The 12,128-nt window shown below is 50.0% G+C and overlaps 1 protein-coding gene across 1 annotated transcript in view; it reads left to right on the top strand.

Annotated features, from left to right (window-relative positions):
- Positions 1-12,128, top strand: part of Fbxw8 (F-box and WD-40 domain protein 8) — a 90,478-nt gene that overhangs the window by 15,150 nt on the left and 63,200 nt on the right. Inside the window, exon 3 of the mRNA NM_172721.2 lies at positions 11,336-11,500. Coding sequence (NP_766309.2) covers positions 11,336-11,500 — 165 coding nt within the window. The remainder of the gene's footprint in view (positions 1-11,335; positions 11,501-12,128) is intronic.

The raw sequence follows: 12,128 nt of genomic DNA, 5'->3' as shown, positions 1-12,128 counted from the left end.
AACAGTGGACAGCCTGTAATCAATAGCATTGGCTTGGTTTCCATCATCATTAAAATAAACTACAAAGTAATAAAAATAAGCAGTGTTTTCATTTGTTCTTGTGGTGTGTTTGCTTTTGCAGCAGGGAGAAAGCCGTTCTGTTGAATGGGGACCTGCTTCTTTATGGGCTCCCTCTGCTCTGTCTCTCTCTCTTTCTCTTTATAGTCTTAGGCACCTTGGGACAGTACTGAAATGAGACTATTTTGTGTGGAATTGGCACCCTGAACTAGCTTTGTGCTTGTGGAGAAACTGGTTGCTTAGCTCTTTATGCCAAGCTGCTCTTGGACTAACTGTAAGGAGGCCTGCCGAGGGAAGCCTCAGAGATGTCATGTCCGCCCTCTGCTGAGGCTTTGCCTCCCCTGCGTCTCTTCTCTCTGCTTTCTGGGTCCCATGCTTTCAGCACCAAAGTGCTTCCCCTCAGCTGGCAGCCTACGTACTGACCCTCCACCATTGCCAGCAGCCGTCCCCTGGGTGCTGGCGTGTGAGCACTGTTTCTGCTGGGAGGGCTTCATCCAGAAGGCCATGGGAGCGGCAGGACCTAATTTAGGAAGCATGTTACTGTCTGACAGCTCTAACACTTGGCTATTTGTAATCTTGTGTCCATTCTTTTCCGTGCCCACAGGAGTCCTAGCATTTTAAAGGTAATATTTCACCATGCATATCGAGACGTTTGCTAATTTTAGAATTACAAAATGGTTTCATTTCTATGAGAAAACTAACTGCTGTTGTATAGCAACATGGGCAATTCTGAAGAGGAACAGTTTCAGGGGTTTATTCCCTTCCTCCTCTACCCCCAAGACCGAATGTCTCCCTGGCTGTCCTGGAACTCCCTCTGTAGACCAGGCTGGCCTCAAACTCAGAGATCTGCCTGTTTCTGCTTTCTGAGTGCTGGGATTAAAAGCATGCGCCACCATGTCCAATTCAGCATTCTCTTCAGTTTTCTGATGTATTTTGTGTGTGAGTGTCCTGGCTGCATGCTTTCATATACACCACTTGCATGCCTAGCGCCTGCTGAGATCAGAGGTATCGTGGATGGCTGTAAGCCATCATGTGGGCACTGGGAATAGAGACCTAGTCCTTTGCGAGAGCAACAAGTGCTCCCAACTGCTGAGCCATTTCTCCGGCCCCCTCCAACATTCTTTTTTAAAATGTGCAAGTAATTCCAAGTGCACAGGAAGCTGCAGCCAGGCAGGCAGTGTCTGTGTCTGTGTCTGTTCCTCTCTTGCATGATCCCTCATGTGCCCAGCAGCAGAAGTGTCGGGGACACTGACGTTGGTCCTCCACCGTGTCCTCTCATTCCCTGCTTTCCCGTGCTCTGCTCTGTATTCCTAGTTCTGTTGTTTGTTACTGTGGGTGTAGATATGAGTGATCCCCACCATTGTCGTCATACACAGGGCCCACTAAAGGGATTTCTGTACCCTTCACAGCCACACCGACCTCATTGCTGCTGCTTCTCCACTCCTATCCCCAGCAGCCCCTTGCAGCCTTTGGTCAAATGTTACAGCTCTGTGTATCTCTGAGTGTGTAGTTTTAGTGATAGAGTTGCATACACAATAATGTCACAGTTTTCAAGTAAAGGCCAGGAGGTTGCATGTGGAGATCCAAGGCACGGTGGTAAATACCTGTAATCCCAGCACTTGGAAGGCTGAGGCAGGAAGCCCTTGTAGGTTGAAGACCAGTCTGGGCTACATAGTAAGACTCCATCTTCAAGCCAATAAAGAGAAGGGAAGATGCAACAGTGAACCAGTAAGCAGGAGGCAGCAGGACCAAGACAAGCTAGCAGTTCTGGAGCAGAAGCCCAGGGTGTCACAGCCAAGCTGTCGGCTGTCGTGGACATGTAATGTCATGAGCTGGCCAGACGTCCACGTCAGAATGCTAACATTTGCATGTTCTTAGTGCAGCTCTGATCTTGAAGTCTGCAAGCCACCGATCTATCACCAAGTAAGGCCAAGCAGTCTCTCACACCATGATGCCACAGGCTTCAATTCCAGCAGCTCTGGTGGCAGGAGCCTCTTCTAGTCCCTGGCTTCTGTGGCTGTCTTTACACAGAGGCTTAGAGAAAGGTGGAGCCACTCCAGGAGGGTCCTGAGCTGCAGGAAACAGAATCAGTGGACTGAGTGGTGGCTACTGGAAAGCCTGCCTACTGTTGGCTGTACCAGTGCGCAGGAAATCTTTAGGACTGAAACATTAGAAAGAGAATGTAGAAGGCAGGAGAAAGTCAGAGTCTCCTGGGTACAGTGCACGTCAGGGCTGTAGGTTCATAAAAACAAAAGCGGTTCGTCCCCTTTGTCTGAAAGTTGCATTTTTGAGGAGTTGAGCTCACCCTTTCCTTTCATTCAGAGGGTTCGACTAGGGCCAGGTGCTCTTCCTGTGACAGCAAGTGCCAAAGTGAAGAACTTGCTTTGCAGGGCACCAGTCCTGTGGATGAGCACCTCCTAAGCAGGGTAGAGTTGGTAGAGAACAGAGAAGGGGCCTTACAGTGAAGGTGGGACAGGGAGGGGAAGCCATGGAGACGTCCTGAGGCAGGTGCCTCTTGTGGATGCCGAGTGGCAGGAGAGTCAAAATGGCTGGGCTGTGGTGTGTGCACAGTGGCCGGCTAATGTTTTCTTCTTATAAAGACATCACTGGGGCCCTGGACCTGTGTCCTGGTAAGAGGCCTTTGCAGATGGGGCCCGACAGGGTTCTGATGAGAGAAAGTGGCCACGGGTACCTGGATAGACAGGCTAGTGTAGGTAAAAGGCAAGAGCTCAGCTGGGGATGGGTACTATGCAGTCTCAGAGAGGAGACATGTGATCCAGTGAGAGTTATACCGTATAAGTGGGTCGAGTCTGCACTGCCTGGGGGCTGCATCAAGGAGTTGTTGGTTAGGACAGCTGGGAGCATGAGTGCCACTTCCTTGGGAGCAAGTTTGTGGACAACCTGGAGTAGGGCGATAATGCAGTTGAGTCCCCAGTTGAGTCCTGGGTGCTCTCAGAACATCAGCGGTGTTAAAGCCAGAGACCAAGAGAAGGGACATGGCGAAGTGAGTATAAGGAGGATGCTCGGGATGACGGTGATGAGGAGGCGTGGGATCATCTGTGAAGCAGGAAGAAGACAGCAGTTCAGTTGCCTTTCTTGTCCCTGTCACCAAATGCCCAACAAGTCACCTAGGGAGAAAGTGTTGACTTTGGCTTACAGCATGAGGGGACAGACCCTGGTTGCAGAGTAGGCATGACTAAAGGGGGCCCTGTGGCAGCAGGAGGAGAGAGGGCAGGAAGAGGGCTGGGCTGTAAACCCCAAGGTCCTTCCTCCGACTAGCAATATCCCACATCCTAAAGCTTCTTCGCCTTCCAAAGCAGCTGCTCCCTACCAGCTGGGGCCCACAGAAGCCTGGCACTAGGGCAGGGAGGCTCTCAGGCCAGCAGAAGGGACTAAAGGTATAAGTGCTGCTGTTTGCCATGTGGGTCAGGACCCCAAAATGTCCAGAGGCGTCGGCCCCCTTGAGGGTGACCTCGGTGTGTTGGGGTCAGGAGCCCACGGGTAGGTAGCCGAGAGAAAGAGTGCACAGAACGGCCCTGCTCCATGGTGCCTTGCCCAGGTGGAGAGAGCCATGCTTCCCTGCCTACTGGTAAGCCTAGTCCAGGCACAGCTAATACAGCCAGGTTTTTAGCCAAGGGCTTTTTTTCTCAATGTGGTAATTCACAGTGGTGCTATAAAGCAAAATGCTGGAGCCACTTTTACTAGCAAGTTCTTGCAGCTGAGGCTCGCTCAGTGGGGCTTTGAGCTGGGTATTCCAATCCTGGGCTATTAAAGACCATTAGACCTTTGGAAATTCAGGCTTGTAAAGTTGCTGGGTTGTGATATAAGAAATCAAAACCATTAGAAAGGCTTTTCTTTGGTGGGACCCTTTCAGATTCGCTTGTGAAAGTTTAACTGTGTCCTTCTGTTTCCTGAGTTAAATCCTTTAAAGACGGTCTCGCGTTTTCTTCTTTAAAAGGACGAAGCCCCCTGTTTTGTACATGATGGCTCTGCTGGTGCATGTCTCTGTGTAATCCCTGGTTGTAGGTACAGTCGAGACCATCGTGGAGATCAGTCTCTTTTATAAATCCTCCAAGAGATGTATATGTGTGCATCTAGAATTTAGGCTTTACTCTGAATGTTTATCTTGCAGAATATATTCACAAAGCATCCTTGTGTTCTCAGTTTCTGTGCCATCACTGCTGATGGACCTAGTACAGCATGGTGCTTTTCTTGGAGATGGCTATAAAAGTCTTCTGTGGCTTCCAGAACCCTTCAGGTTCCCGTGGCTGCTTCAGACTGTCTCGCATAACCAGTTCTCCCCTTTGCAGTCTCTCTGCCCCAGGTCCCGATGCTCCAGAGACATTGGGGCCTCTCTGGAGGAGCAGTGTGACCTGGTTGCTGATAGCTTTTCAAGGGTCCTTCCTCCGGTTTAGTCTTGTGATCCAACCTCCCCAGGCAGGCAGAGGCAGGCAGCACATGCTTGCAGAAGGCCCAGTTTGGGCAGCTAGAGATGGGGGAGGGGGGATTGCTGCCTCAGGGTAAGCTGCAGACCTGCGGCTGAGGCAGCCAGGTGTGGTAAACTCAGTCTCCTGTGCCTTTCTCTTAGAGATACACAATGTCAGACTACCGAGGCCCTGAGGAGCCCCAGCAAAAGAATTTGTTGCTCAAATCAGACTTTTCTTAGCTCATTTCACTGTAGGATCTCTCGGAACCTCGCCAACACTCCAAGAAGCCTTGTTTTGTGCCATGCCTGTCAGCCTGGGGGTGCATGTGTGGGGACGGGCCTGCGCCTCTGTCCCTGAGCGTCTGTGGCTTGTTACAGTAGTTGCAGCACAGGTTTCTCATAAAAGCTAGCTTTGAGCTTTTTTGTCAAAGGTAATGATGAATTCTAAGGTAGGTCATAGCCTGTGCCAAGCTAGTACCTTGTCCTTAGAGAACCCAAGCCTTTGCTGCTCTTGACCTCATGAGATCCTGAGTTCTAGAAGCCTAAAGGGAACACCTTCCACTCTGGAGTTGAGTGCAGCTACTCTGCGACTGCCTCTGCTTCCTTCTCTCCCTCATGTTCAGTCTCATCCTGGCATGGACAGAGGAACAGACATTGTTTCAGTAGAGTCATGGGTTGGCTCAGCTGTGGACCAAACAAGACAGAAATAAAACCACAGTGTTTTGTCTAGTACAAACTCAAGGCTCCACTTTCCTGGGTCTTTTCCTGCTCTTTCCAGCCTGACCACGTGTGCTCAGATGAGGGTTTGTATGGGCCCTATGGCTGAGGTAGAGGACTGTGGCCTGACAGTTGCGGTTAAGGGGATTTGTGACTGATGGTGTGGCTGTGTCAGCATGGGTTGTGTAATGGATCCACGGCGGCTGTGGGCTAGGGTCCGTGGTTTGTCTTCAGCCCTGTCTTGGTTAGCTTCCCCTCACTTTCATTCTTTTAAAAGTAAGACACAAAGACCCACGGTCCACATTTTCCCAATGACTGATGGATGTGAGAAATAGCTATTTCTGTGGAGGACACAAGTGGGGCTCATGTTATCTGAGGAGCGTGGACAGTGGGCAGAGGGGCGGCATTTAATATAGGCAGGGTATTCAGAGAGGTAGGGATTTAGGCCTGGAGCAGCAGGATCATGGAGATGAGAGATGATGGAACTTTGTGTATGTGAGGGATGAGGTGTACATTGCACAGGAATGCATGTGGAGCCAGCATGGGGTCAGGCCTCAGGTGCTGTCCACGTCCACACTGTTTAGCTCCCTCCCCTCCCCTCCCGTCCCCTCCCCTCCCCTCCCGTCCCCTCTCCTCTCTTCTCCTCCCCTCTCCTCTCCTCTCCTCTCTTCTCTTTCTTTCTCTCACTGGTCTCATTGGCCTAGGGCTCACTAGGTTGGCTAGGCTGGCTGGTCCCCAAGCCCCAGTGACCCTCCCTCTCCTCCTCTACCCCTGTTACCACACTGGGGTTGCAAATGCATGTCACCATGACCAGGGCCCCATGCTTGTGGGATGGAGCTGACTCAGCCCTGCTTAGAACTTTTAAAAAAGTATTTGTTGTATGCTTATGAGTCTTTGCCTGCATGTATATATGGCAGTGCAGTGCTGTGCTGGTGGAGGCCAGAAGAGGGCTCAGATTCCCCAGAACTGGAGTAGAGGCCATTGTGAGCCACCTTGTGGGTTCTGGGACCTGAACTCTGGAAGGAGGCATAGCCATAGCTCTTAAACAACTGTGCCATCTCATTAGCCCTACACACCCTTTGGAACTTTGTAAAAATTGGACTCTAGTTCATGTTTTGAAAGACCTTAAAGAATGATGACTACTAACTTGAAGTTCCTGATGGGAAAATGAGAAAGTACAGCAAGAAACTTTGTAGTAGCTGCAAGCTCTACAGTATTTTAAGTAAGTGGCGTAAGTACAGGACTGTCCACAATAAAAAATGTCTGCCTTTATTAACGTTCAGTGCATTTAACAGCTCCAGAGGCTTTATTTTTAGTACACTGTCCCTGAGAAGCCATGATGACCTGTCTGTAAGCGATAAACGGACTAGTGTTTAAAGGGGAGTGAGTGCCATTGGGGGTGGAAACCAGCCTATGACACCTGTGTCCTCCACTAATTAACAGCACCGTGGACAATAGCAAAGCTCCTGTCTCAGGGTCAAGTTCATGGTATCTGAAAGAGCATGGTTTGGGGGGCTGTGCCGTTTTGAGTATCTTGATCAAAGAGGGGTAGTTTGGATTCACAGATATTAAGTAGTTTCTGAGAGGTAGCTATGGAAACCAGCCATGTGACAGTGACTGAAGGAAAAGGAAGAGAAAGGACAGTGCTTAGCCTAGTGGTAGAGTGACAGGGCATGGTGAGGGCTGAGGAGGAGTGCTGAGTGGGCTAGTGATGGGCAGGAGTTGCTGTCCTCGGGGACAGCTGGGGGCAGGGCAGGTCAGCAGGCTGAGCCAGACTGATGGGAGGGATGCTCCAGGTTGTCTGGACACATATCTACCAGCCAAGGGTAAGTGTGAGGCTGCCTTCCTGGCTTGGGGTGTGCCAGCTGATCTGCACAGCTCCTCTTAGCTCTCAGCGAGAGCCTGTGTCACTGGCACAGAAGACTGACAGGTGCTTTGCAACTTCTTGGTCATTTGGCCTGACCTTTTGCTCTGGGTCCCATGTGCTTGTGCCTATAAGAAAGTGACTGGTTAGCCGGGCAGTGGTGGTACATGCACTTGGGAGGCAGAAGCAGGCGGATTTCTGAGTTCTAGGCCAGCCTGGTCTACAGAGTGAGTTCTGGGCTACACAGAGAAACTCTGTCTTGAAAAACAAAAAACAAAAACAAAGAAAAGAAAGAAAATGACCACCATGTGGTCCACACACAGAGCTGTGGTGAAGCCTGAAGTGTGCTATGGCACTGGTGTCCTGCTCATGGTGCTTGGCCCAAGTTCAGCAGTGGATAAGCTGTGGCGATGTCTGTCGTGGGGCGGGACAGCCAACCACCTTTTACTTTGTAAGTTTCAGCTTTGGCTGTCCTGGAACAGTAGACCAGGCTCACCTTGAAGTCACAGAGATCCACCTGCCTCTGCCTCCTAAGGGCTGGGATTAAAGGTCTGCACTACCATGCCCAGCCTGCATCTCTTTTAGATTTATTTTTTGCATATGAGTATTTGCCTGCATGCATGTGTGCACGCCCCTTGTGTGCCTAGTGCCCACGAAGTTCAGGAGACAGTGTCAGATCTCGTAGAGCTACAATTGGAGATGACTGTGAGCCACTCTGTGGGCGCTGGGAATTGAACCCAGCTCCTCTGAATGAGCAGCCAGTGCTCTTATTTGCTGAATCTGCTCTCTAGTCCTGTTCATTCCTGTCCATCTGTTCCTCCATTGTTTCTTGAGCTAAACATATTTTCTAATGTGCCATTTTACTAGCAATCTTGAGTATTTTCTTTGTTATATTACTATATTCACTATTATTATTTTTGGTGTTTTGAAACAAGTTCTCACTGTAGACCAGGCTACCTGGAACTCAGAGATCCCTCTGCCTCTGCCTCCAATGTGAGCATTATACGAGTGCTTCACCTGCCCAGGTTACAGTGAACTGTAATCTAGCCACTGAGATGTCTCACAGCACCTCGGGTCTCTACCTCTGGATGTGTCCATCTGCCCCACCCCACCCCCACCCCCGAATGTTTTCTGTTACTTGCAAGTCTGAACAACATCTCCCTCATAGCTTCTCTTCAGTTACTGTTGATGATGCTGTGAGCCCTGCCCAGGCATCTTCAGTTTGTCTTCCTGCTGCTGTTTTGCTGGGTTAGGGTCTCCTGTCATGGTGGCTTACATGTTTTACACTTGATTCTTTTTGTTTATAGCATCATTCTTCCCAGTGGCATACATTCCTTTAAATTATTATATATTTTAAGTAAACATGTATTCATATTTTCTTAAGTTTTTTCCATCATCTTTGGTGCTCTTTCATTCATCTTCCTCAGTAGGGCGAGTGCTGTGGCTCTGGGGCTGGCCTGTGCCTGAATGCCACGTTTGAAATAGCTGCTCCTGACCCTAAGTGGGCTAACTACCATCTGCCTGCTGCTGTGACTAGTGCTCAAGTCCCACTAGCTTCACTAGCTTAGCAATGAGTGGAGACTTCTTTTTTGTTGTTGTTGTTTTGGTTTTTTTGTTTGTTTGTTTTTTCGAGACAGGGTTTCTCTGTGTAGCCCTGGCTATCTTGGAACTCACTCTGTAGACCAGGCTGGCCTCAAACTCAGAAATTCACCTGCCTCTGCCTCCCAAGTGCTGGGATTAAAGGCGTGCGCCACCACACCCAGCTGAGTGGAGACTTCTTACTTAACTGCTTTGATCCAGTGACGCTCCAGTGACCTCTGCTGAAGCTCTGTGGTGTGTAGGGACACACCTTCCCATCCCAGCAGGTCACAGCTCTGCCTGCTTTGTCCCTTGCTTCATGCTTATGCTTCATCTTTTAGATTCTTCTTAGTGCCCTGGCACAACATGCCCCCACATGTGGCAGCCCTGGCATAACGTGCCCCGCACATAGCATGCTACACTCCCCATTTTTCTTCTTGAGCTGTTTGGTTGGCATCTTGTCAGTCCCAACATAGTGTCTTCTCAAGTAGCTGTGCTAAAGTAACTTGTCCTCCTCCCAAGGTAAGGGCTTAGCATGTAGTTCTAGCAGGCCCACAACTCACTGTGTAGCTCAGGCTAGCCTTGACCTCACAGCCGTACTTCTGCTTCACCCTCCTGAGTGCTGGCAGTGCAGGTTTGAGCCACCTCGGTACTCACTGTTGGGGTAGCTTCCCTGCAGGTACAGCAGATCAGACAAAGCTGCTTCAGTGCTTTCCAGCACTCTGCCAGGACAGCTGGCCAATGCTGCTCTGTAGGAATGGGGTTTGGTAAGCTCATATGGCCTTCCTGTCCTGTCCTGTGACCCCAGCCCCAATCCTTCTGTTTGGGTAGCTCTTACGCATGTCAAGGAGCTGGAGGAAGAGAAAACAGGTTCGTGGGCTAGTGCCTCACCTCTTACTGAGTCCAGCCTTTCTTTTTCTTTGTATTTAAAGACAGGGTCTCACTGTGTAGTTCTGGCTAGCCTGGAACTCACTGTTTAGACCAGGCTGGCCTTGACTTTACATATAACTGCCTGCCTCTCACGAGTTCTGGGATTAAAGGCATATGCCACCATGCCCTGCCTTCATCCTTTATTTTTATTTTACTTACTGACTTATTGGAGTACTTGGTCCTTAGAAGGTTTCAAGCTTTTCATTTCTTTCCAAGATCCTTAAATGTCAATAGAGAATGTGTTGATGATGTTTGGTGTGGGTGCTTGGAAGCCACAGTTCACACATGGAGGTTAGAGGGCAACCTCAGGTTTCAGTCCTCCCCTTCTTCCTCCAGGTGGGGTCAAGTGCATGTATGCACATTTGTGTGTATGGTGTGCACGAGTGTATGGTGTATGTGTGTATATGGTTGCATGAGTATATGGTGTGTATGTCTGTTACATGTGTAGGTAGAAGTCAGAGGACAGCTTTGTAGAGTGAGTTCTCTCTCACCTTTATGTGGGTTCTGGGAATTGAACTCAGGTTGTCAGCTTGTGCAGCAAGCACTGTACCCAATGTGCTATCTCACTGACCCAGGTACAGTCTCTTCACCACTGTGTATAGTATGCTAGGTAACCCTCAGATACCAGCGGTTCTCTTGTCTTTCTTTGTCTCCCACCTTTCCATAGGAGGCAGGCTGCTGTATCCAGCTTTATCTGGGCTCTGAGGACCCAGACTCAGGTCATCACACTGCCACAACATATGACCCACTGACCCATATCCTCCACCCATTTTCCTTCCCCTCTGCAGTAGTAGGTATCAAGCCTAGGGCTCACACATACATGCTAGATAAGCACGCTACCACTAAGCTACAGTACCAGCCCAACCAGCAGGTTTTGAGACATCTTCACACCCCGTCCCAGCTGTGTTCTCTTACCTCCTTCTCTGAAGTCTGACATGGTCCCAAAAGAGTGTTAACAGCATAGGATCTCGTAAGCTTCCAGGCCCCCCTGTTTACCAGGGTGCACTTCAGCCTCGGGGTGGCAGCAAACATGGCCTCCATCTTGCATCTCCAGTGCATGCTGCAGGCTGATTACGGTGGTCTGTGGGGCCCTGAGAACTCTGGCCCGCTTCATACGTTGTCCTGTGATGAAGTATGCCTGTTGCATCCCTAATGATGCTGGAAAACAATATCCTGCATACTGTTGGGGTTGGAGAGTTGTGCTGTGTGTGGCAGTCATTTTTCCATCCCAAACTTTGTCCTGCTCAGCAGCTCAAGGGGTTTATTAATGCGATTACTATTTTTTTAATGTGTGCATATTAGTGTTCTCCATATAGCATAACTTTAATTTTATACCATCCTCGATTTAGTTTATTAAAGCCTTCCACCTCACAGGCCCTCAGACTCGCACTCTGTAAGATGGCCATGCCAGTGCAGTCCACAGGCCCTCAGACGCTTCTGGAAAGCTGTGTGCTTGTGTTCTTACTTACCGTGTTCAAGTTTGTTGGTTAGCATTTTGTGTAATTTTTTTTCTCTTTCATTTGTTAGATGACAGTTTATCATGCCGTCTAAAATGTGATGTTGTGGTGGTATAACAGTTTTGAAATCTTGAAAGATAAAACTGGAAACATTTGCTCGTATTTTTTTCACCTCGGAGTGTTTTGTTAATGAGCCGTTGTCTGCTGCCATGAGCCTGGGGCTGTGCTATAGGTGTTGATTGATTTTGGACGGCAAGGCCTCTCTAATTGCAGATCTTGACATTTGCATCACTTGTGCCGTTCTAGGTGAGCAAGACATGGAAGGTGATTGCTGAAGACGAGGTGCTGTGGTACCGGCTGTGCCGACAGGAGGGGCACCTTCCCCACAGCAGATTCTCCGATTACACCTGCTGGAAGCTCATCTTGCAAGAGTGCCTCGCCAAGGAGCACACATTAAGAGCCAACTGGAAGGTAGGCAGTGGCTGGTGGCATCCTCAGAGGCAGGCAGGCAGGCAGGCCTGCAGTTGCGGCCTGAGGCTCATTCCCAGAGTGGAGGGGGCAGGCATGCTGAGCAGCCCCAGGTCCTGTGGACTCTGCTGATATCAGCATCTGCCTTAGCGTTGCCCCTCTCCCAGCCTTAGGCCTAAAGCTTCCACCTGCTGTCTAGGAGAGGGCTGAGGTGGGCTCTCTGACAACCCCTGGCCTGGCTGGTTCGGGTCACTGGAGTCCTGCTCTGTCAGCCCCCTCCCCCTTTCTCTTCCTTCACTTCCCAGAGGCTGACAAGGCAGCAGCCCCATACACACAGGCCAGTGAGCTCTTGGAGGGCCTGGCGGATCTGCTGCTAGAGAAGTGGAGAGGTGCTGAGTGCTGTCTGCTCTCCCCTCACGTAACCTTTGGCTTGCTGCCCTAGCATTTATCACTTTGAGGCTCTGCAGAAACATTAGATCACAGCTAAGCATTTGCAGAGAAGCGTTTCTGGGGGAGCAAGCTGTCGAGTGTCGTGTTCCAGGGCTCTGTGAGGCTCAGCAAGGTGCTTGCATGGCTAAGCTGCCTTCCCACCCAGGCAGCTGTGAATTCACCCGTTGGAGATGGGGTAGAA

The sequence above is a fragment of the Mus musculus genome, chromosome 5, assembly GCF_000001635.26.
Source record: "Mus musculus strain C57BL/6J chromosome 5, GRCm38.p6 C57BL/6J".
Lineage (NCBI taxonomy): Eukaryota > Metazoa > Chordata > Mammalia > Rodentia > Muridae > Mus > Mus musculus.
Note: the sequence above shows the minus strand (reverse complement) of the source record. Positions and strands in the feature narration are given on the sequence as shown.